Raw genomic sequence first — 27,471 nt, forward strand, 5'->3', positions numbered from 1 at the left:
TCAGGGAGGGACTTGTCTTGTTTCCATGATATCTTCAGGGAGGGACTTGTCTTGTTTCCATGATATCTTCAGGGAGGGACTTCTCTTGTTTCCACGATATCTTCAGGGAGGGACTTGTTTTGTTTCCATGATATCTTCAGGGAGGGACTTGTCTTGTTTCCATGATATCTTCAGGGAGGAACTTGTCTTGTTTCCACGATATCTTTAAAAAGGAACTTTCCCTGTTTCCATGATATCGTCAAGGAGGGACTTGTCTTGTTTCAACAATATCGTCAGGGAGGGACTTGTCTTGTTCCCACGATATCGTCAGGGAGAGACTTGCCCTGTTCCCACGATATCGTCAGGGAGGGACTTGCCCTGTTTCCACGATATCTTTAAGAAGGAACTTGTCTTGTTCCCACGATATCGTCCGGGAGGGACTTGTCTTGTTCCCACGATATCGTCGGGGAGAGACTTGTCCTGTTCCCACGATATCGTCAGGGAGGGACTTGTCTTGTTTCAACGATATCATCAGGTAGACTTGTCTTGTTTCCACGATATCGTCAGGGAGGGACTTGTCTTGTTTCCACGATATCTTCAGGGAAGGACTTGTCTTGTTCCCACGATATCTTCAGGGAGGACTTGTCTTGTTTACACGATATCGTCATGGAGGGACTTGTCTTGTTTACACGATATCTTCAGGGAGGGACTTGTCTTGTTCCCATGATATCTTCAGGGAGGGACTTGTCTTGTTCACATGATATCTTCAGGGAGGGACTTGTCTTGTATACATGATATCTTCAGGGAGGGACTTGTCTTGTTCCCATGATATCTTCAGGGAGGGACTTGTCTTGTTTACATGATATCTTCAGGGAGGTACTTGTCTTGTTTACAGGATATCTTCTGGGAGGGACTTGTCTTGTTCCCATGATATCTTCAGGGAGGGACTTGTCTTGTTTCCATGATATTTTCATGGAGGGACTTGTCTTGTTTACATGATATCTTCAGGGAGGGACTTGTCTTGTTTACATGATGTCTTTAGGGAAGGATTTGTCTTGTTTGCATGATATCTTTAGGGAGAGACTTGTCTTGTTTACATGATATCTTTAGGGAGAGACTTGTCTTGTTTTCATGATATCTTTAGGGAAAAACTTGTCGTGTTTACATGATATATTTAGGGAAGGACTTGTCTTGTTCCCATGATATCTTCAGGGAAGTACTTGTCTTGTTTCCATGATATCTTCATGGAGGGAGTTGTCTTTTTTCCAACGATATCTTCAGGGGGGACTTCTCTTGTGTTCAGCGATATTTCCAGAGTAGAATTGTTGTTTAGTGACATTTAATCAATGGTGATATTCTAGTATTCATTGCAATTGTTTTGTGATAGGTAAACAATTTTCCTGGAGGAAAGTTAAAAAAACAGCATCAATTCATTGATTTGAATATAAGTGTTCGTCTAGATGGTTTCAGCATGTGCTTTGCGCGTAACGCCAAGGTGCCATCTGCATTTACTCATTCGAATACGTCCTTTCGATGTATTTATTGAATCATGACAGTCGATGGCATAATGCAATTTGTTTTGATTTGTTTTATGCGCTTATTTCCGTTGATTCAACCAAAGGAATACAGAGAATAGTTATTTTGAGCGTGTAAAGCGTTGCCCAGTTTTTGACGATATCATGGTTAATAAGCAATTGTACATTCGTTCCCAGCCAATTCGTACTTCCTTAGGCATACCCTACATGGTTCATGACACGGTCTTGTTTGTTTTTTTCGCGCATGAGTGAACATGTTAAATCAAATTAAATGAAATTTTGTTTATATCGAAATAAAGTCAACCAATATTTGCGTATTGAATTCAAATCCAATCGAGCGCAATGAACTGTGCATGTGAATATCTGATTAAGAAGGAAAAAAGCTTTAATCGTACAAAACGCAGTTATTTTGAAAACATGCGCATGCATATGAATATTGCTGCATTGTTAGTTTACAAAAAAGACCGATAAGATTTATAATATAAGAATGTACTTTTGAACATATTCACGATAAGTGATGCTTTTACCTAAAAAGGTTATTAGTTGTATATGACTCTTTGCAAAGTTTTATGAAGAGAACTATTGTAGTTTCAGTTTTAGTTACACCATAAGTGATAGATGATTAAAGTATTTCTTGATCATCAAATCTTTGTAAAAATGATTGATCTATCTGTTATATTCGCTGTCATATAATACAAAATGATAAAGATGACTTCTCTATTTGTCAAGATATCGTTGACCTGGTTTTAGGATAGATACGATAAGAAGGCTGCTGCAAAAACAAAACTAGTATCAACATATCAATTATACAATCTTCTAATGCATAAAGTGAATAATGTATTTATTACTGCATGGATGTGGTATTTTTAAAAAAAATATTTGAATGCACCAAGAGAATTTAGCTGACATTAATCTTACATTAATTAGAATGAAACAACCAAAAACATTTATTCGATATTATCGACAATGCTGAAATTACCATGTAAGTAAAAGGCTTTTGGACTTTCGGCTGTTTAAGGTTTTATTTATGCGGTAATAAACGATCACCGTTTTACCATTGTGATAATGCACAACGTAAAACCGAAATTAGTGTTCAACAATAAAATATTTCTCAAGTTTTCCAATACATTTACATCAGAAACATATAGTTCCTGCATGCGTGCTACTTTTATCTTGCGTGATGATTCACTTTTATTTATTAGTTTTACCAATTAAATATTATAAGGTCCATTTGCCAGACAGACAATACGTGGGAAAATTCGAAATGCTGATGATAAACGGAGATATTCACTTGAAATTATAACTTTGTACAAGAGCTATTGTGGTTTGCGTTAATATTCGAAAACGAACTATATTTTTACGTAATTAAACTGAAATTTACTCTCTTTTCAACTCATTTATCCTTCAGATTGCATATTTTCACTAACTCGACTGAATTTACTTTAGCCATCAGAACAACAAACTTTCCCGAAAAACTTGTTATTTATAGTAAGTTATCATTAGAAGCTCGCGCAATGTTAATTGATTGACAACTAAACGGGAATATTTTGTCACAAACGCTGACAGAAAGTCTACAGTAGGGTCACGAAAAAACATGATACTCCACGGGTCGTAAAAGTGGACCTTTTACATACCAAGATACCAAAACATCTGATAATACATGGAACATCAGATGTCATGTAGATTTTCAATTTTCAATATAGTGCTAAACATTTAGTCATTCAGTTTTTATTCAAAATGTTTAAACATATTTTCGTCGAATATGAGTGTACCACTTATGAAAGGTAAACAATGTTCAAACTTGGTGTCCGAAATTCTAATTATAGAAACAAAAATGATGTTTCAAGTTGTTAGAGCAATAGCGTCTTGAATGTTTGGAAGAGGCAGGGGGGTCCCAGGTTCTGGCAGCGAGGCTTGTTCTTCATTCATTTTATAGAGTTTTATTAGTAAGGGTGGGTGAGAGTGGTCCAGTGGTAAAGGTATTTGCCTGCCACAAAAGAGTTCATGGTTCGATCCCCACCACGTTCTCTTAGCCTCATTCAAAGGACACAGTACATTAACAGAAATATACCAGATATTGATTTATATCATCTTTCAGCTGTTTTCACAGTAGAGCGAAATATGACTTCACGGCCTCTAAACGCCAGCTCCACCACTTTACGGTGGTGCAAAGAAAAAGAGCTGTCGACACTTCCGTGGTGGAGCTGTGCCCTATGTTTACATAAAAAACGTGAGTATGATTTATATTTTATTTGATAATTTCATTTAACGGACATATTTCGAAAATCGGAGAATGTGGTACCGTGTAAGAACACTTCTACTGTAGGCTGGTTACTATTTTGTTTCAATATTGTGCAAACTGTGGTGTCAGGAGCTTTTCTCCCGAATCGGACTTGTGCATATTTTGACATCTGATTGCATAGCAAGTACATTTTGGTACTTACACACCCCGTAAGAACATTCTCACGCATGCAAACATAACTGTTATGTATAGTACCTATGCCGGAACACAACTAAACTGATAAGCACTTCTTAAAAAGGAAAAATGCACAAATTTATAAAAGTGGTGGCGCTGTTGCCCTAGTGGTGGCGCTATCGAGTATGTTTTGCGCTTGAAGTAATATAAAAGTAAACGCTTTTGGAATGAATACAACAGTTGCTATGTTTATCATTCATTGAACATTATGCTGGTTATGCATACTACTTGCGGTAACAAAACTCTACGCAAATTACCCAAACCTTACTGAAAACTATTTCGAAAACAAATGGCTAGGTGCTGTTAATTTTACAATATAACTATAAGTATCTATCATGTGTGTCCGGTACGGATAGAAAAATCCGACCCGAGTGCACGCGCGTAAGCCGGTAACGAGGTTTGCCGAGTTACCGGCCACGCAGCGTGGCCGAAGGACGGATTTTTCGATCCGGACCGGAAAAACATGATTTTTTTTTCTTGCATATCTAAAATTATCAATTTGTGGAAGAATTGAGGTAGAAAACGCACTTTTGTACATTTTACCAAAAAGCGCGTGAAACGTTGTTTACTGACGTCATAAAGCGCAGTACTTTTAAATCACTTTTGATGTCAAATAGTAACTATTTTAATGGCGTTTTTACGAGTATTCATTATATATTTTAATGAATTGCATACTTATATAATTGATTGCGCTTTATTGAAATGAAATAATGTAATTTTCATAAACCATACAATAAAAGAATAAAGAAGTAGCGCGTTGTTGCGCATAACTCATCTTACATGGTGATGTAAGATGCGTTTTCCCAGCATTGGTCAAATGACCGGAAACACACGTCCGGTATGCAAGAATACCTCTCTCATAACCGGACATACATGATAGATAATTATAGTTATATTGTAAAATTAACAGCACCTAGCCATTTGTTTTCGAAATAGTTTTCAGTAAGGTTAAGGTAGTTCGCGTAGAGTTTTGTTTCCGCAAGTAGTATGCATAACCAGCATAATGTTCAATGAATGATAAACATAGCAACTGTTGTATTCATTCCAAAAGCGTTTACTTTTTATATTACTTCAAGCGCAAAACATACTCGATAGCGCCATCACTAGGGCAACAGCGCCACCACTTTTATAAATTTGTGCATTTTTCCTTTTTAAGAGGTGCTTATCAGTTTAGTTGTGTTCCGGCATAGGTACTATACATAACAGTTATGTTTGCATGCGTGAGAATGTTATTACGGGGTGTGTAAGCACCAAAATGTACTTGCTAAGCAATCAGATGTCAAAATATGCACAAGTCCGATTCGGGAGAAAAGCTCCTGACACCACAGTTTGCACAATTTTGAAACAAAATAGTAACCAGCCTACAGTAGAAGTGTTCTTACACGGTGCCACATTCTCCGATTTTCGAAATATATCCGTTAAATGAAATTATCAAATAATATATAAATCATACTCATGCTTGTTCATGTAAACATAGGGCATAGCTCCATCACGGAAGTGTCGACAGCTCTTTTTCTTTGCACAACCGTAAAGTGGTGGAGCTGGCGTTTAGAGGCCGTGGACTTAGTGTAAAGCAAGTGTTAAGTGTTGGTTTTGTTCAGGAATGGTCCCACTTATGTGGACATTTGGTCCCACTTATGTGGACATTGCCGCGATGCAAATGGTTTCCTATCAATTCCACTGTAAACCTATACATGTATCATCCCATCTCTCCCCACCCCCTTGCGGCGTGCTTGCCCATGGTAGCGTGAGATGTGATAAACAGACGCCATTAGTTCAGGCCGTTGACGTCCTGGCACAGTGACAGAAACGTGAGACAATGCCCCTTTCATCTTTATAACAATATCGATGAATACTGAGAAAATCTTTGAGGGGAAATATGTGCATCATTGGATATATATATATTCAAGATGCATTGTTCATAATATATTTAGTCGTATTTCATAACTTTCTTTTTTATTTATTTCGTATAAATTTTACTATTGTGTCTATAAATCCCATTCATCGAAATACCGAACCACGATGTACAAGTCGGGCACAACCCTCGGGCAATTACAAGTACTTGAAAGATTGGCGCGACCCATGAAGGTCTGCAAATCTCGTTAACACCAAAGGTGTGGCTTATAAGCTTTTAACTTGAGATTATCTCTGATCACTGACGGGATTAATGGATTATCCAGGTGTTGATTGGATCAGAGAAAAACTGATGGTCTCAGTGCCGTAAGGAACAATTAATATCCGATTCACCTTTCTCAATCCGTTCTTTGTTTTCATAGGTTCTTGTAACTATGGAGGTCATGCCTCTGCGGATAATTCGTTCTTATATAAATTAAACTACCTTCTTAATAACACTCAGAAAATATCATTACATTAAACATGCAGTTTTTTCTGTATAAAGGTCTATCACTGCGTTTAAATATATTCAGAGCGTGTACTCTCAATATGTATAAAACCTGGCCAGGTTTTAGAACATGCCTTTGCTCAGGGCCCCTTGAATGGATACTCAAACCATGCAAAAGTGGTGTGAGACATTCATAAGTGCTAGAAGATTCCTCGCTAAGTATTACTGCCAAATACAAGGCCGGGCCAGGCCATTTTTTCCTTATTTATAACCAAAAAAATGTCAGTTGATTTACGTTCATTTGGTTGAATCAGTAAAATACCAGTCGGTTATCAAAAGTTTTAAAAAAGATGCAATACAAAAAACTAGCGAAGGAATATTTATACCAATGGTTAGGATAATTTGCATAAAAATGATATAATGAATACATTATTTTATTAAGAACATATATATATACATTTCTGTCTGTATTTAGTGAATACATCTTATTTGGATTTAAACACAATTTAGTTGTCACTTGTATCGTTTTGAATGATAGATTCAGTTACCGTCAAATCTTAATGCACCAGTCAATTGAAACCACGGCCCCCATGTCCGAGGGATAGCGGTGACTTTGACTTACAGTCCAGCCAAGCCCGGATAAAATCGCCGTCCTGCGGGGAGGAACTGCTGGTAAAATCCCCGCCAAATGCCCTGCACTCCAGGGACCCTAGGTTAGGCCCATTCCCTGCTATTTTTGGCTCGAAGACAAAACCACCGCATTTACCCGGCACTGCGGGGCAACCTGGATGGTAAAAACATGGTCCATTTCCCCGGCTATCCCCGGTATTTCCAGGACCTGACGGAGAGGGGGGAGGGGCGCATTTCCCCGGTATTCCCTCCGAACCTGGTGGAGGCGTGGTATAAGACATACGAAAACAATTGTTTTGACCGGAATTAAAATGGGCATCATATTTTTATGCCCCCGAAAGTGGGCATATTAAAATCGCACCGTCTTTCTGTCCGTCCGTCCGTCCGTGTGTCCGGCTCAATAAGTCGGGTCCGGGCTGTAACTTGTATGAACAGATTTTAAACAAATTGTCACATGTGTTCGACATACCAAGACGACGTGTCTCGTACAAGACCCATTTCCCTACCTCTAAGGTCAAGGTCACACTTAGTGCTATTCACAATGGAATGCTGCATATATAAGGACATAGAGTATAGGTAGTCGTGTCAGGGCTGTAAATTTCTCTTGTATGGACAAATTTTGAAATAACTTGCCACATGTCTTTGACATACCAAGACGATGTGTCGCATGCAAGACCCGTGTCCCTCCCTCTAAGGTCTAGGTCACACTTCGGTGTTTATTCACAATGGAATGCTGAATATAAGGACATAGAGTATAGGTTGTCTTGTCCGAGCTGCAACTTTCTCTTGTATGGAGATAATTTAAAATAACTTGCCGCATGTGTTCGACATATCAAGACGACGTGTCGCGTGCAAGACCCGTGTCCCTATCTCTAAGGTCAAGGTCACACTTAGTGTTATTTACGATGGAAAGCTGCATATATAAGGACATAGAGTGTAGGTTGTCCTGTCCGGGCTGTTACTCTTTCTTGTATGGACAGATTTTAAAATGACTTGCCACATTTGTTTGACATACCAAGACGACGTGTCGCGTGCAAGACCCGTTTCCCTATATCTAAGGTCAAGGTCACACTTAGTGTTTATTCACAATGGAATGCTGCATATGGACATAGAGTATAGGTTGTCGTGTCCGGGCTGTAACTTTCTCTTGTATGGACAGATTTTAAAATAACTTGCCACATGTGTTTGACATATTAAGACGACGTGTCGCGTGCAAGACCCGTGTCCCTACCTCTAAGGTGAAAGATACACTTAGTGTTTATTGACAATGGAATGCTGAATATAATGACATAAGAGTGTAGGTTGTCAAGTATGGGTGTTCTCATGTAATTTAAAATAACTTGCCATAAGTATTTGACATGTAGGGGCAAGATCAACTTTTCATGTACAGACCTTGTTCATAGGTCAATGTCATATTCGGGGGCATTCGTCACATACTGTGACAGCTCTTGTTTTGTAATTAAGTTGCACCGTTACACAATTACAATACAACTTAAGATACTTTCCGTACATCCTCATAGCTTCATAACAAACGGCAGTAATTTTTTTAACACAACTAGATATAACATGCGCTATGCCAGGGGTTTGCAAGAGCTGTTGTCAGATTTAAATGATCTGTTTTTTCAAATATAAAATAACTTATTTGACGATGATACAAGTGCTTCATCCCTGTTGAATTCATAATGTAAAATAATGATTTAGTCACCATCTCATTATTATGATTTACAAATTATGGTACATGTATATCAGTGTGTTCCAGTAGATTCAGAGCTTGTACTCTTACTATAGATTAATATATATTATATAATCAGGCCTGGCCGTCCCGGCCTGCTCCACTCGGAACTCCTCGGCCATTTTCATGAGTTCCGAAAGGGCATTTCTCGACACAAAAATGCTGAGCCTGCAGGCCAGGCCAGGTCTTTAGAATATGCCCTGCCAAACGACTAAGTCAAGAACATAACACATATGAATGTGCTTACAGGATTTCCAATGTTTAACATGTTGAGTCTCCATTACTAAATAAATCACAACGGTAACAATAGGCGATCATTTTCGCTGACAAGAAGCGACGTTCTGGTGTTATTTGCGTTGTTAAGTGAATGTGTGAAACCCGGAGCATGTCAATTACCCACATAAGATGAGGCCCTGTGTTAACAGATACTGAGTGTTTATGGGCTGTGGACAATGGCCTGGAGTCCATTAACATTCTACGGTAATGATTAAGGGCTTCCGTAATTGATGGGTATCACACGAGTTGACTTAACTTAGTATTTTAATGTGTATGCACCGTACGTGGATAAATGTGTAGTAAGTAGAATATTTAATACAGAAAAACACACTGTTTTTACAATGTCGTGCTTCAGAAGTGTATTCGAGGATGAGTATATTCGGTATCTCAAATAAATTGTTCTTTACCAATCTTCACCGAAATAATATTCAGCATATGGTGTAGGCTATAACTGAAATAGCGGCTGACAATGTAGTTGATATCTGCGATCCGACTAAATCCTTCATATCTAATTTTGGTTACGTCGCAGCAAAGTTAAGGTCATGCTGTCACCTGATTCTGGATGATTTAACACATGATCGAAACATTCCTTGACTGTCTTGGGTCCATGTTTTTTGTACCACTCAAGTTTATTTTCAAACACAAGTGTTTCCTTATCATCAGTAAATACAATGTCCAAATCACATAACTATATGTTTTAATCGTTCAATCACTCAAACGTCTCATCCTTACTTTGCTACTGCTAGTGTTTGCTACTGCTACTGCTAGTGTTTGCTACTGCTACTGCTAGTGTTTGCTACTGCTAGTGTTTGCTACTGCTACTGCTAGTGTTTAGTACTGCTAGTGTTTGCTCTAAGCTCATTTTGATTTAGTGTGAAACCGAATATTCTGATGAAATCACAACTTCACAAAGTTTTTTTTCTATTTCAAAGAAAATATATTGATCTGCTTAATCACAAGTCTAATTTTCACTGATATATATATTACAAAACTCTATGTTGGTCAACATAGTTTTTAACAAAACACAATGTTCGAATTTCAAATCTTAGGTTAAATTTGACAATAATGAATCTGATTGGCTTGTATATTATGTATGAACATAGAGAGAAGTGCTTATAACAATAAAATATAATGTGAACTTAAATGCTGGCAGTCTAAATACACAGAAAGGTCAGATAGAATTGGCTTGATTATTTTTAGCTCTACTGGCCAAAGGCCAGAAGAGCTTATGCGATGGTAATGTGTACGTAGTATGTGCATCCGTGCGTCCGTGCGTCTGTAAACAATTGGTTGTGAACACGATACAGCCTTCAGTTTTGATTGTATCTCGACGAAACTTGTACAGTATTTAGATATCCATTAGAGCTCGGTTCCTTTCGAAAACCAGCCAGATCCGACCATGCATGCCTAGATTATGGGCCTTGAAAGTATTAAAAAATCAGTTCGTCTGTAAACAATTGCTTGTGAACCTGATACAGTCTTCTTTGAAAACAAGCCAGATCTGCCCATGCATGCCTGGATTATGGGTCTTGAATGTATAAAAAATGTTATTTTAAGCTAAGTCTATTTTTAGCCAAGTCTACATGAGCGAAGTCTATTTTTAGCTTAGTTTACATGTAAAGTCACAATTGCTTGTGAAGATATGTTCAAATTATGCCCCTGGGGTCATTACTGCCCCCCCCCCCCCTACGGAGATTGTCCCGCAAAGGACCAGTGCGGCAAATGCAAACGGCCTCGGCGACGTTGGCGGAGGCCCAGGAAAGAGTTATCTTTTCTTTGTGAGGGACGGACCCCCCCCCCCCCCCCTTAAATTGGGAAATGTTAAAAACTTTTTTGTCTGAAACCACTATGCAAATCCTTGCTATTTTGAACAAGGCTTTATTTAGTGGTCCACTACCATGGTTGTTCAAATTATGCCCCTTGGGTCAAATCTGGCACTGCCCTGGGTGTCACTATTTTCTTAGAGACTTATTTAAGAAATGTTTTCAAAATCTTCTTGTTTCAAACCACAAGGCCCACACCTTTGATATTTGTTGTGGAGCATCATATGATGCAATTGAAAACATTTGAAATAATGCCCCCTGGGCAAAAGCTGGCCCCACCCCTTTTGACTTACTTATTAATTTTTAAAGCTACAGTAATGAAATTTTGACCATGTGAACAGTTTTGCAAACAACATTAATGTTATCCTCGGATGTCCGTGACTTTGACCTTTGACCGACTTTTTATTTTTAAAGCTACAGAAATGAAATTTTGACGATGAGTACAGTTTTGAAAGCAAATATTTTTATCCACAGATTACCTTTACTTGGCACATATTAAAATAGTTCATGCAACTAATCTGCTTACAACACTTTCTGTCCTCAGATGTTGAACGTGCAGCGTTTTCAGCTAACCCAAATACAAAAAGTGAACTATATATTTGTTGCCTATTACTCATACATACATGGTCTGGATTGAAAATGATCGCAAGAGCCATGCCAGTAGAGCATAGGCCCTTTTGGGCCTCTTGTTATTTTACACATTGCCTCCCCATCTCTGATCATTAATTTATGCCGGTGTAAATTCTGACCACATTATCATCCACTTTCCATAAGAAACCATTAAGATTGTCAATCAAAAGTGGTTCTCCAGGTCAGACCACTAAATAATTTCCTATATATTCCTTAGTCAATTGCCCAATTTGCATGCAAGTTGACGCTGATTTCTAGAACTTCACGACCCCCAACACCATATATGGGGAGAAAGCTCCACTTGTGTACTAAATATCAAACAACGTTAAAAAAGGTACGTTTTTTTTAAGAAAAGTAAAATTATTCGGTAAAATGGCCATATCCGATGTACGATGACAAACAATGCGATGAACATATATACAACCAAAGGTAGACCAAGAAGATCCAGCATGTTCAGCTTGTTTCTGAAATCACAAACCATTAAGCTTCAAAACCTAAATATGGAAGGTGGCCAATGGTCTGAGATGGTATAACCATGCTTTGATTCACTGCCATGTGTTAATAAAATGAAATAAGGCATGTAGCAATGAGTAGGCACTTCTGACTTGCCCTTTAAGATAACCGTTTATTTTTCGTTTTTATAAACTTTATTAATTTACATGTAAAAATAATTTCCAAGAAAATCAAATTTAATTTTAAGTTGTATTTAAAAAAATGAAGATTTTGAAATTCTTTGAAAATAGCAGACCTCACAATCAAAATCGTGTATTTGCGAGGATTTTTTATATTTTTTACATATTTGCACTCGAAATCACGTTCACTTGTCTGTCTTTACAGAAAAAAGCTATTATATGATATATAATGAATAAGATATATCAAATATTTGAAAATTTCAAAATCCACATTTTTTTATAGCCAAATGGTCTAAGATTGTTTAACCATGCTTTGATTCATTGTCATGTGTAAATTAAAAGACTTAACGCATGTACTAAGGAGAAGGCACTTCCGAATTGGTGTAATTTGTCCTCCAGGAGAACCAATTTCGGTTTAAGTTAAATGAGTGGGCTTAAACGCACCGTAGAAGGTTCAAAACCAATGCATAATAACATAGGTATCGAAGATCGTTCTGTCTAATTTACTTTGAAAATGAGCAAAGTCATTTCTTATTTATGCCCTTAGTCCAGCTTGACCATTACGCGAAAATTTATATTGACACAGTGGAATTTTTATGTTTACTCAGCTTTTTTTCTCCCAGTTAAGCGTTTAACGTGTCTAAAACACGGCTAGCGGTCGCTACCGGTCTATTGTATCCCAGGGTTTTGTGAGAACCGGGCACCGGGGGTTAGTTTCCGCCGAGTACGTTTATTGTGCAGACCCTGTAATAATCATTCATAATAGTCGGGAAATGGCTCCTTTTTTGTCCACTGGCTGAGGGTAAATAGAAATAAATTGATGTTCTGAGCAAGAATCAATGTGAATTTACAAACAAAATGAAATACAATGTGTAGTTGTTTTGATTGAATGAGATTGGAATTGTACGGTCAGTTAAAAGTATCTCGATATTGATAGACTGAAATCCAATAAAGCAAGGATAGGACTCTGAAACTCACAATCAAGGCGAAAATGCGGCTACACTGGTTTTAAACAAGCGTACTAAATTGCAAACAAAACACGATAAGAAAATCAAGTAAAAACTCCTTTGAAGGGTCACCCACATTTTGGCGCCGTTTAGACCTTTAACCGCCAACAATGTAAAATGGCGTCCGCTTGAATCACATTACCTCAGATACAAATCTTAGGACTGTAAAACATTGCAAAACACATCGACTATCAAGTTCTTTTAAAACGCATGAACTAATTCCATTCGATTTGTTCCATCATAACTTCAGCTGATTACACTATTACTTATGTGACACTAAAAAACTACCTTACTCAGAAAGTCGTTTCCATGTCTTTTCAAAGAGACTTTATTCGTTATTTAGCTTTATATTACACTCAACATATATAAAATAAATTGTGAAAAGAGCTAAAAACATTTAATGCAATTGACATTTGTAATACAGATAAGATATACAATTTTTACCAAATACATGTATTAATGCCAACAGAGAAATTCTTATAAATATATTCCTCAAAAATAGAGGAAAACTAGTGAAACTGTTGTCATTCGTCTGTAGTATCAGACATCATTGATACTGATATAAAAAACAACAACATACTTTAAAGAACGTATTTTCAATGAAATTTCCGCAAACCTATATTCTACTCATCACCCGGCAACGATTTTACTGGAACTGGCTGTAAACATGTGTATCTTGTCTATTTACAGACGCCGTCTGGTCATGTGACCTGGACTTCCTGTTCTCGGCGGACCGCGCGTCAACCAGCAACATCATCAGCCAATCAAACGTCACCGTTCAGAACAACCTGTCGTTCTACGTGGTGCCGACGCCACGCCCTCCCGTCGGTGGTTGGACACATGACACCACATTACACGTGGCGTTTGTATATTTGGCGGCGGGGCTTATTATGTTAGCCGTCCGATACTCCGCAGTGTTTTGGTTCACAAATAAGGTCTTTAGTATATTGTTTGCGACTCAGTTACTATTTATGACTGTTGAGGCGCTTTTTGCGCATTGTGGTGTTGAAGTAGTGTATAAAGTGGCGGTCAATTATGACAAATATCATGAAAATGTTGACATTTTTTTAGGACCCGAAGTGGTTCTATTTTTGTACGGTCTCAGTGGAATAGTATTAATAGGGTCCACTTATTTCATCTACACGTACGGAGCAAATTATTTTCAGGAAAAATTCAAAATCATAGACAAGCGTCATCATCCCGAGACTTATCGGAAACAGACTATGATCGTGCATGGAAGTTGCCAAGACTATCGGACGCATACGGCGGCCGTCGTCTCCTTGATAACGCTCGGGCTGCTGCGAGGGCCCATTTTGTATGATATGGTAACCCTTTATAGGGAGACGCGCGACTCCCTTTTACTAACGTGTCTCGTTCTTGAGGTCGTTTACATGGTGTTCTGGATATTACTTTGGACGATTCTGACTATTAAACAGCAGTGGCAGTTTCGCATTCTTGATTATGTGCCGTTAAATGAGCCAATTTTTATGATTTCTAATGACACGATAGTCAAGAGCGCTTCTTATCATGGCGGTTCAATCGAACTCCACACTGTAGGGCAAAAGAAACGCCCAAGCTCATTGCCTAGTGAACTAACCGCAAGTGAAAGTGGTTTTGGTGACGCTAATTCATCTGAGGACGAAAAAGAGAGATATGAAATATCCCTTCCGCCATTAGCGGAAGTTCCCGGCGCAAACCTTGCAAACTCACGCCGGAAGGGATCCACACATTCCCTCGACAGACGCAGCCGCTCTCGGCGAAACGGGAACCAACGCGTTACTTTTCATGACACTGTGAAACGGTCAACATCGACCGATAGTGAATTATACGCGAGAAATAAAAGACATTTGAACACTTCCGTTGAAATCCATGGACGCCAAGACGTCAGAGGCCGGGAACTGACGCCACTAGAAATTGCCATCCTTCGTTCAAGGAGGCCCGGGTCGCGACACTCTATTGGTACACCGGAACAGGCTGAAACAGCACCTTTAAATAATGCGATTGAACGGAAACAGAATTCCTTCTCGGATTTAGGCGCCGGAAGTGACTATAGTAGTGATCGGTCTCGTACCAGCCGACCTACACCCGATAGCAGTATTGAATACAACGATCTTACGATCAAAAACGACTATGCTCTGGGAGCGAGAAACAATTTGAAGTCTTCCAATATGGAAACGCAGACAAATAACAATGATGCTAATAATAGTGGGCCCCGGATGCTAAGTAGTCCGGTGAAGAAAATAAGTTCAAGCCAGTCATCGCCATTAAAGGAACCATTGCAAACGATAGTGAATAATATAAATAAATCTGACCGACATCATCTTAGTCCGAGACCTTTGGACTATATTGAGAATAAAAAAGACATCGGACTAGCGCGGAGGGATTCTGCAAATTATTCTTTGACGTCATCACAGGAAACAGCGTCTAATGACTCGGACCAGGCGCAGCAAATGTGCAGTCAAGTATGACAGTTAAAAGTGGAATTAGTTTGCTTTTTGGCTGTTTGCATTTCGCAAATGCACTTGATTGGTTCTAAATTGCTTGATGATTTTTGTCCGAGTGGTTATAATTTTTGGTTTGAATGGATGTATTTGTTTGTAGAGTGCATATTCCGTTGAATTTGCCTGATATATGGTTGTTATTTAGCCAGAAGTTTATTTCTACATTTTTATTTTCGTACAGTCGTATACACTTTAACACTTTACGTATATGCTAAAGTTTATATTGGCGATCTAAAGAAAACGAAGCGAGGCCGCAGGCCGAGAAAACTCGCGCCATTTTATGCAGATCACCAAAATAGACTCTAATTTTGGTGATCTGCATAAAATAAACTTATTTGGTGTTCGCCCTTATTTGACCGACTAGCTCCGCCCTGTGTTTAGTCACGTGGTAATTTTGCGCGAAAGTTAAACCACCCAGGCGTTAGTTTTATTAAATGAGTAACGGGTGATTGTAAATGTTGGCGGCTTCGTATTTTTGTTTATAATAAAAGCAAATAAAATGGATTTGTACAAAAACGGATAAGAACCGAAACATGAACTTAAACATGAGCGTTTATGGAACTTTTCGTTTAAATTGTTGATATTTTGAGTAGTAGAATTACTTAGGTATGTTTGCAAAGTACAAAACTTTGATGAAGTAATCTCGTGAAGTATTTTTATTCATAATGATCAACAAACGATTGCACATTTCGGTGCTGAATTTGCTTCATTGGTGGTATTTTATAGCTTCATTGGTGGTATTTTATAATCAAAGCGCTTAAAGCGTTGAAAGGCTTTCGGCCTGATACGTTTTGTGAATATCGTCATGTAATTGTAAAGCAAATTAACATATACATCTAAAGATAGTTTAATTTATTGAGTTTCAGCATAAAAATCAAATAGTATTTGCAAAGGCATTCATCATGTTTTTCGTCACAGTAGTTAAGAAATCACGGTATCGATAGTCTCGGTCCACAATACTCTACTGTGTCTACTATGTCTTTGAATATGTTAAAAAATATTATTAACATGTATCAATAGGTAGACAGTTCGGTTAAAATTACACATGATTAACATACTCACGGACCTATAAATAGGTCCACGGTCCGTGACATACTGTAAATCTTGAGTATAGTAAATTGGATGGGAACTAAGTCATTCCGTAACCTAGCTATTTCGTACCCTCCATTTTTAGCTCTACTGGCCAAAGGCCAGAAGAGCTTATGCGATGGTAATGTGTACGTAGTATGTGCATCCGTGCGTCCGTGCGGTCGTGCGTCCGTGCGGTCGTGCGTCTGTAAACAATTGCTTGTGAACACGATACAGTCTTCAGTTTTGATTTTATCTCGATGAAACTTGTACAGTATCTAGATATCCATTAGAGCTCGGTTCCTTTCGAAAACCAGCCAGATCCGCCCATGCATGCCTAGATTATGGCCCTTGATAGTATAAAAAAATGCTATTGTGTAAACAATTGGTTGTGAACACGATATAGTCTTCAGTTTTGATTATATCTCGATGAAACTTGTACAGTATCTAGATATCCATTAGAGCTTGGTTCCTTTCGAAAACCAGCAAGATCCGCCCATGAATGCCTAGATTATGGGCCATGAAAGTTTTAAAGAAATGCTTTCTATTTTTAGCCAGGTCTGCATGAGCGAATTCTATTTTTAGCCAAGTTTACATGTATATGTTAATTCAAGTCTAGAGTTAAGGGAGACAATTTGCAAGTCTAGGATTTTGAGAGACAATTTGCTTTTTGCTTCTGCAGTTGATTTTGTGAATTACTCTGCCTTGTTCTTGTTGCAAGCCCAAAGGCCATTTTTTAGCTTTAAGTTCTGTAGTTTGCGCATTCATCTTAACAAAATTGATTGTGAATGTTTAAGTTATGCACCTGGTATCATTACTGGCCACACCCAGGGTTCACAGGTTTGGTAAACATAAATCTGGAAAGGTTTGAAAATCTTTTTGTGTGCTCGTGCATCCATCTCAGCACAATTGATTGTGAATGTTTGTTCAAATTGATCAATGTTGTCCTAGGATGCCCTTGACTTTGACCTTTTGACCAACTTTTTTTAACTTTCAAAACTACAGAAAATTTTACTATGAGTACAGTTTTGAAAGCATTTTTCTTTTTGTCGGATGACTTTTACTTGGCACATATTAAAATAGTTCATGCAACTTATCTGCTTACAATACTTTCTGGGCTCAGATGTTGAACGTGCTACGTTTTCAGGTAACCCAAACACAAAACATAAACTATATGTTTGTTGCCTTTTACCCATACATACATGCTCTGGATTGATATGACCACAAAAGCCATGCCAGTAGAGCATAGGCCCTTTTGGGCCTCTTGTTTGAAATTGTGATTATATGACCCATGGCTATTCGGAGGTGACACTAATTAATTCTATTGAAATACAAAAACTGCAAATAGAGATATTTATCTGATAATCTTACCTTCAATATGAAATAAATAGCGGGTCCTTTGATACCGAGATTTGTCATCTGATAATATCTCGGTATCACTGGAAAGTGATGGTGTGCTACTAAACTGCATCTTCTTCCATTTAGTCAAGTTTCAACAACATTCGCGACGTCTTTAATGCGTTGCATCACCATTAGTCTTGTTTGTACTAGAATGTTGTCACATAAATATTTAAATGGAAAACGATTTGATAGCTGCTTACACATAATTTGAAAATTCTGTCTTATTACGTAACAGCCGCTGTCAACCACATTACTTTGCACATGAGGGCATAGCGATCCATGCGAAATAGACGACTGGGGTAAATCATCGATTGTCATCGGCACACAAATAAGTGCGAACACCCACAGTCTCTTAAGTGTAGATGTTTGGTCAGACAGATGTTGTTTTCCTGTCAGTTACTCCGATCTCAATCATTCTTACAGCAAAATAACCTTTCAATAGTTTTCGTAGAATTTTCGTGTGCACGCAACTATGAAGGATATTAAATTTTGATTGAAAAAATATATCGCTATGATTTATTTACGATAACCTTTATCACAACCATTTTTTTCCTTTATGGAAATATTTGTTGTTTGAACTTTCAGTCAGAAAGCAATAATTTGAGTTGATTTTTTTGTTCAAAGTTTGATAAAAAAATGATTTATGCTATTTGATTTCCCCGCAGTAAAATATTTATTGATATTGTTAAAAAGCTTTGAACTAACGGAGTTGTGCTATTAAAACCCTGAATTGCATGAGTCGGACTTTGTTTACATTATAACTATGGAAGGGGTTAGTCAGTTAATGCCTGCTGCTTTGAAAAATGACATTTTTCATCTTTGTTTGCAAGTAAATTCATCTAGATGGTAAGTGCCTACATGCAATTGCTTTGTGCCTTTTTGTAACTGACTACCGCATTGTTTATGTGTACAATTAAGGTTGCCTTCAATTTAAATGCCTGCGTCTAAATGAAAAGTGCCATACATGTATGTGTGTTTATCAAAATACACAACTACAAATACTTCTACTACTAAAATTAATAAACATTGAAAGGTAACTAAACACCAATAGTAGTATTCATTTGCCAATAAGGATGTAGACGAATGTATCTAGACAAATGTAACTGAATGGATGGAATTAAGGGGCAAATGACACCAATTTGGAAGTGACAACTCAGTGTAACATGCTTTATTTCTTTTTATAAACACATGACAGTAAATCAAAGCATGGTTATACCATCTCAGAACACTGGTTTCTGTCCATCTTTATAGGTTTGGAGATGAATGGTTTGTTATTTCATAAAACAGGCTGGATCTACTTTTTTGTTTACATTTTCACACATAGGAGTGTAGTACTCCTATACCGGATGTGGACATTTGATCGAACACATAGTGGTAAAATTCAATTTTCTTTTTCTTTTAAGAAACCTCACTGTTTTCCTACGTTGTTTAATGTTCAGTACACAAGTGGAACTTTCTCCCCATATATGGTGTCGGGTTTGTGAAACACTAGAAATCAGTGTTAGTTCGCGTCAAAATTGGTTGGGTCAGACTATTGAATATTAGTAATATAGGAACATTATTATTTAGTGGTATCTGATCTTAAAAGGGAACCTGTAAATATTTGTATCATTTGTATTAATGGGAATGGAAACCAAATGCTGGTACGTTTCTTATCCACGGGAAAGCACTCGCCCGGCATTTGCTATGGTAGCAGTCAACATTTACATGTATTATTAAACGATACTAGATGGATATAACGTCCGCGTGAATGTTCTGAGAACCCTACGTGGTGGTGTATAGAATACGTTTTTGCATATTTTGTAGCCTATATCTCTTTTAACAAAAATACGATCCACTTTTGGTGATTTAATCTTATTCTAGATGGCATCCAAGATGGCCGCCACTTGGTTCAAATGAAGAACATTCGCACAAATGTGTGCACGGACTTTGACATTTAGTCTTAATTCATAACATTTTTAATTACAAAATGAACTATGTGTGTAATCGTGTATCTTTTTATTACATATATTTATTATTCAAAATTACACCCAAGATGATTGCAAACTGTACTAATATGTTAAATTTCTTATAAAATACTCATTTTGCATCGATGGATTGACAAAAATTATTGTAATGGTGTTGCGTTGGATACAAGAATATTATTGTATGCATTCAAACAGCATTTTGAACTAAATCAAAATGCCACCAAAATGTACAGAAATAAGGAATTTCAATGTTTGCTGGATAGTTGGTCAGAAATCATCCTAATATTTACGTAAGCATTGCAAAAATACACTTAAATGTAATAAGAACACATTTTGGACCATATCAAGTTTAAAATGCCCCAGAATGGCAGTCAAAAAATCCAACAGGCGTGTGTTTTTTAAGGTTTTTATACCCTGTAAGGTTGAAAGCATTTAGTTATTTTAAAAATATATTACTTCTAAAATTTAGAAATAGATAAAAAAAGACGGACAATAGCTTTATTGTACTATATTGACCATTTAAGCATGGCTCTCACTTTCCCGATTTTGCATCGGTCGACCCCGTTCAACAATATAACTACACAAGTGTTATCCTGATGTCGTCACGTATGTGCCTACGATTTGCTTCTTGACTCCTCCACCAGTGACACGATTTCTCGCGGCGTTTATCGGGAGGGATGTACTACTCATAATACGTCACGGTTATGGCCCGATCTATTCCACGACGAGAATACAAATCCCGATTATATTCTATATATTACGACTTCTCGACGTCCATTTTCATGGAGTTATCCCAGCGCTGCTGTAATAGTAACTCGCAGGTTTTATAAATCGTTACGTTAATCGGTGTTGTATTCTTTGACATTCGAACTATATTGGTAGAATAATAAGGGTCTTTGCCTTGGTCATTGCTACTCCCACTGTGACAGGGTCACAATCAGTCCTCGATTCAAACAATTTTGGTGGAACGTAGCAAATCCCAGGCACATACTTGACAGTACTTGCAGTAGTCATGACCACTGTTGTGTAAGATTCCATATCATGAGATCGGGAAGGGGCACAACTCTTGAATTGTTCAATTTAGTTGTGGCTGTAACACAATTATTTTTTATTTCAACTGAAGAGAAGTTCTAGCAAGCTAAAGGCTATTAACGAATATGACCTTGCCTGAAAATTTCACATTCGTTGTCTTCAGTAATAAAGTGTGCATGCATCTATGTCACAGTACAATATGAATACTAAAAAATGAAAAACGTTTGATACGTATTGCTACGCATTTAGCACGGTTTCAAACCATGCCCCGCGCTTTATTAGCTACGGTTTACATGCGACTCCACCAAACAATAAATTATCAGCTACGGCTGTTTTTACTATAGATAACGCTGCCTGCACAGCCACTCCCCCCTACCAATACGCCCTACTCACATTAATTCCTTATTCCTGGTACCGCCTAGCATCTAGGGTGAGAGAATCACGCGGACATAATATCCATCAATATAATAATTACTGGTTCCTTTTTAATTCAATTCGTTTAGTATGTTTATTGGCATAGTAGTGGTAGTAGTAGTAGTAGTAGTAGTAGTAGTAGTAGTGGTAGTGGTAGTGGTAGTGGTAGTAGTAGTGGTAGTAGTGGTAGTAGTGGTAGTGGCATATGAACTTATCATTTAGACATATGCATTAAAAATTAATTGAAGGCAACCTAAATTGTACACATAGACAAATGCGGTAGTCAGTTGCAAATAGAAACAAAGCAATTGCCTGTAGGCACTTACCATTTAGACGAATGTACTTGCAATCAAAGATGAAAAAATGTCATAGAGCAGCATGCATTAACTGGCGAATAACCCCTACGTAAAGGGCCACACAGATTTATGCCTGAGGAACTGATCGACCTTACAAAATGGTAACTAAACTCACGCACCAAGGTTTGTTTGGAGCAGCTGATTTCGTTTTGGCGGTATTAAGGAGTAATAGTTGGAACCTATAATGTAAAGTTTTAATGAGCCCGTCTTCGTCGTTGTTGTAACCGACTTAGCGATTAAAACGTGTTTTCCATCAGGCGGGGAACCAAAATATAAGATTATAAGTTGTTTAACTGCAATTCTTTTTAGATTAAGCGGGATACATATTGGAAGTCGACTGGCGATTTCGTTGGCTGGAAATGCTGGGAATCAAAACTTCACAGTATTAGTGTTTGCGCCAACCACAGCGCTAGTATGTGCCCTCGAGGCAACTTTGGTCAACTTGTCGATTGTGCACACTGATTCGTGGGTATTAGTATATCTGGTTGTCGGGATGTATTTCTACGGTCTTGAATTGTGTCAAGGTGTTCTGCAAAAAAATGGGGTGCTGTTATGTGGCGTTTTCGGTTTGTTTAGGGATGATTGGATATTTTAAGGTATAGTTAAGAGCATTGTTTGGTCACTCGGCCTTGTGGTACATTGAAGCGGATTGATGACTTGAGGCATTGCGCCAATTTACCGATGGCAAGTTGGTCCAGTGGTGGGACTTTTTGAAAGCGATGGGCAATCTGGGTCAGGGCTATGTCAGTCTCACCGATTATGTGCAGATACAACATTAAGATGCCCGAATGTGGATCACTCTTACTGAAAATTATATTGAGTTTAAAATTAAGTTTACGCCATGTGTTCACCATCATGTGGGGTTGTACAGGTGAAACGCTGTTTTAAAATACTGTAAACAACATATTGGCATCTCCGACGCAACTAGCTATATTCCAGGTAAATATCACAATGCCCGACTTCTAACATGTACATACCCTTGCATTCTGGCACCGTGACATAATCTGCATGATCAATTTGGCTCGTAATTTTGGTATTAGACGCCAACGAGTTGAGTGTTATTGTTGCTCATCCAAGTAGTTTAATTAATAATCGGAGGAGAAATTGCCAAAAACTAGCAGACAAGAATGTTGAATAGTCGTTTAAAAGATATGAACGCATTTATTATACAAAACGTGCTTCCAATATGTGTTTGGCGTATCTGCAATTAAGACTTCCGATGTAGTTCTTTACGCGGTTAAATGAAATTATGCACGAAACAAAATCGACTTTTCTTTGAAGCATGACGTTTGGGACGTTTGTATTATAAGTGTATATCTTATATAAGTAATGTCTTAGATACGTAAATGACAAAATTGGCAAACCACACATCGCATATTTTGAGCTCTCAGTTTAATATTAAAATCGTATGTACAGTCGAAGCCCGTTGGCTCGAATTACTCGTCAGCTCGAACTGGATGAAAATGGCTGATATCTTAATACTGAAGGTAAGCTTGGCTCGATTTTTTCGCGGCTCGAGGTATTTTCGCCGATCCCCGGGAGTTCGAGCAAACAGGGTTCGACTGTACCATATCCAATGTTATCACACTTTGATTAAGTGGCGATTCATTTTTATAATGAATCAATAAAAAATGTATGATAACATTCACTAGATTTCTCATTATTTTATTACAGTCCAAGAATTCAGTGAAGACGTCATCTCAAGAATGAGGCCCTTTAAACAAAAAGGCTGATGAAAGATCACCATCAACAACGCCAGAAACGAGAAAAGCTGCATTAAACTCAAAACTCAAGATCTTGTTTATGGAATACTTCATATGTCGTCTGATTAAGTCTCCCTCCGCCTCTGTTGTGCCTTCTGTCAATGCTTCTTCGAGCTTCCTCCCCGTTGCAGAGATATGGCCCCTTTATATACTTAACTAGTTTAAGACCACCAAAGCTTCCTCACCTATGGGGAGATATGGCCACTTTATATCCTTAACTAGTTTAAGGCCACCGGGGCTTCCCCGCCCCACGTTGGGGAGATATTGCCCCTTTATATCCTTAACTAGTTTAAGGCCACCGGAGCTTCCTCACTGTTGGGGAGATATGGCCCCTTTATATCCTTAAATAGTTAAAGACCGTCTGTCCTTCCTCACCGTTTGGGAGATATGGCCCTGTTATATCCTTAACTAGTTTAAGGCTGTCCAACCTTCCTCACCGTCCTGGAGATATGGCCCTGTTATATCCTTAACTAGTTTAAGGCTATCCAACCTTCCTCCTGTTGGGGAGATATGGCCCCTTTATATCCTTAAATAGTTAAAGGCCGTCTGACCTTCCTCACCGTTTGGGAGATATGGCCCTGTTATATCCTTAACTAGTTTAAGGCTGTCCAACCTTCCTCACCGTCCTGGAGATATGACCCTGTTATATCCTTAACTAGTTTAAGGCCGTCCAACCTTCCTTCCCGTTGGGGAGATATGGTCCCTTTTAATCCTTAACTAGGCTGTCTGAGCTTAACTATTTTAAGGCTGTCTGAGCTTCCTCACTGTTGGTGAGATATGGCCCCTTTATATCCTTAACTATTTTAAGGCCTTCCAACCTTTCTACCTGTTGGGGAGATATGGCCCCTTTATATCCTTAACTAGTTTAAGGCCGTCAGACCTTCCTCACCATTGGGGAGATATGGCCCCTTTATATCCTTAAATAATTAAAGGCCACCGGAGCTTCCTCACTGTTGGGGAGATACAAACATGTATGGCCTCTTTTTATCCTTAAAAAGTTAAAGGCCGTCTGACCTTCCTCCCCATTGGGGAGATATAGCCCCTTTATATCCTTAACCAGTTTAAGGCCGTCCAACCTTCCTCCCCATTAGGGAGATATAGCCCCTTTATATCCTTAACCAGTTTAAGGCCGTCCAACCTTCCTCCCCATTGGGGAGATATAGCCCCTTTATATCCTTAACCAGTTTAAGGCCGTCCAACCTTCCTCCCCATTAGGGAGATATGGCCACTTTATATCCTTAACTATTTTAAGGCCGTCCAACCTTCCTCCCCATTGGGGAAATATGGCCACTTTATATCCTTAACTAGTTTAAGGCCGTCAGACATTCCTCACCATTGGGGAGATATGGCACCTTTATATCCTTAACTAGTTTAAGGCCGTCAGACATTCCTCACCATTGGGGAGATATGGCACCTTTAAATCCAGCTATTTAAAGGCCGTCCAACCTTTCTACCGGTTGGGGTGATATGGCACCTTTATATCCAGCTATTTAAAGGCCGTCCAACCTTTCTACCCGTTGGGGTGATATGGCCCCTTTATATTCTTAACTTTTTTAAGGCCGTCCAACCTCTCTCCCACATTGTTTTAAAGGTACTCGCTCATGTATTTGGACCAAACCACTCACGAAACAGCAAAGCTATAATGAAGTGATTATTAGCATTATGTATGCTTATGAAAATAGTGGTCTTCAAAGACAATATTTGAGCATATCTCAACATTTGCTGAAGGGTTCCAACTTTTGGTATCTCAGTTTAAACTCTTCTAATGATTTCTCACACATTATTTCATAATACCAAAACAGTGGATTTTACAAAACATGAGAGATATCTTTAACTTGGTTGGTGTGATATTTTTAGGGAAAGTTCATAGATTAACTCAAAATGGCATGATGCCAGAACATGACAAATGACACAACAAGGCATTTTCATCAACAGTATTGCACTGTTTATATTTCTGAGTTGTTAGAATATTGACATCCAAACTGATAGTTTGGATGATCTGTTTAGGCAATGCTTCATTGTGCTTGCAAGTAGAGCTTTCAATTTAGTTTGTGACACTTGTTTCACAATTATCTGAAATTCTTGACCTTATGTACATTTGACGATAAAACGGCAAATATGCGTCGACCGTATGCTTAGATCATATATGTGTAGACAATATTGCTTACGTAGACCATGTGTTTAGACCATATATGTGTAGACAATATTACTTGTGTAGACCATATGTTTAAACCATATATGTGTAGACAATATGCGTTGACCATATATGTAGACCATATGTGTAGACCATATGTTTAAACCATATATGTGTAGACAATATGCGTTGACCATATATGTAGACCATATGTGTAGACCATATGTTTAAACCATATATGTAGACCATATGTGTTGACCATACATGTAGACCATATGTGTAGACCATATGTTTAGACCACATGTGTTGACCATATATGTAGACCATATGTTTAGACTGTATGTGTTAACCATATGTGTAGATGATCTTCTCATTGAATATTGTTCAGTTTAACTAACATATAACTTATATTTACCTCTCGACATTTATATGATGCAGCAGTGCTTAGTTATCAGTATAATTGCATTTCATTGCCACTTACATATGATAAATAAAATACCATTTCCAAACAGTTGTGTAAAATTTATTTTCTAAAATAAATAGATGATATTTTGGAATTATTCACAATGAAGATAATGATAATTGAATTGAATGTAATAAAAACAATCCAAAATGATAACAGTGCAATAAACAAAGTTCTTGAGCTAAGACTCAAACATAAAACTACTTGCACTTAACTATTTTGGAGCCGTGGAAAATTGTATAAAACAAGTTAATGCTTTGGTTTGGAAAAAGTGTGCAAAAATATGTATTGATTGGTTAATATTAATGTTAACTTGAGCCATCACTGGGTGTGACTAATACCCCTACTACACCACCTTTATGTTATAAGAAGTATAAAGTTCCTTGAATGCTCTATGTTGGTAAGATGGCATCGATTAAGTTAATAATCCTAATGTTCCTTTTGTACAGTTGTAGTCAATACCTCAAAAACATATAAACTTCAAAAATTACATACACAAAATAATGTTTCTTTTCCTGTATAGCCTCCACCACAATGTGGTGGGGAGGGGGGGGGGGACTTGGCCCGATGTCCCAGGATGGATGACTGACCGATGGGCCGATGGGATTCCTGTATAGCCTCCACCACAATGTGGTGGGGAGGGGGGGGGGGGACTTGGCCCGATGTCCCAGGATGGATGACTGACCGATGGGCCGATGGGATTCCTGTATAGCCTCAACCACAATGTGGTGGGGGGACTTGTCCCAATTTCCCAGGATGGATGACTGACCGATGGGCCAATGGGATTCCTGCATAGCCTCCACCACAATGTGGTGGGGGGGGACTTGTCCCAATGTCCCAGGATGGATGACTGACCGATGGGCCAATGGGATTCCTGTATAGCCTCCACCACAATGTGGTGGGGAGGGGGGGACTTGTCCCGATGTCCCAGGATGGATGACTGACCGATGGGACAATGGGATTCCTGTATAGCCTCCACCACAATGTGGTGGTGGGGGGGGGGGGGACTTGGCCCGATGTCCCAGGATGGAAGACTGACCGATGGGCCAATGGGATTCCTGCATAGCCTCCACCACAATGTGGTGGGGGGACTTGTCCCGATGTCCCAGGATGGAAGACTGACCAATGGGCCAATGGGATTGCTGTATAGCCTCCACCACAATGTGGTGGGGGGATTTATCCCAATGTCCCAGGATGGAAAACTGACCGATGGGCCAATGGGATTCCTGTATAGCCTCCACCACAATGTGGTGGGGGGGGGGGGGGCCTTGTCCCCATGTCCCAGGATGGACGACTGACCGATGGGACAAT

General features: G+C 38.5%; 1 protein-coding gene across 1 annotated transcript in view; it reads left to right on the forward strand.

Annotated features, from left to right (window-relative positions):
• Positions 1–26,206, forward strand: part of LOC128210603 (uncharacterized) — a 38,053-nt gene extending 11,847 nt beyond the window's left edge. Inside the window, exons 3-4 of the mRNA XM_052914954.1 lie at positions 13,752–15,523; positions 23,475–26,206. Coding sequence (XP_052770914.1) covers positions 13,752–15,523; positions 23,475–23,510 — 1,808 coding nt within the window. The 3' untranslated portion in view covers positions 23,511–26,206. The remainder of the gene's footprint in view (positions 1–13,751; positions 15,524–23,474) is intronic.
• The last annotated feature ends 1,265 nt before the right edge of the window (positions 26,207–27,471 follow it).

This window comes from Mya arenaria, chromosome 12 (assembly GCF_026914265.1).
Source record: "Mya arenaria isolate MELC-2E11 chromosome 12, ASM2691426v1".
In the NCBI taxonomy this organism is placed as follows: domain Eukaryota; kingdom Metazoa; phylum Mollusca; class Bivalvia; order Myida; family Myidae; genus Mya; species Mya arenaria.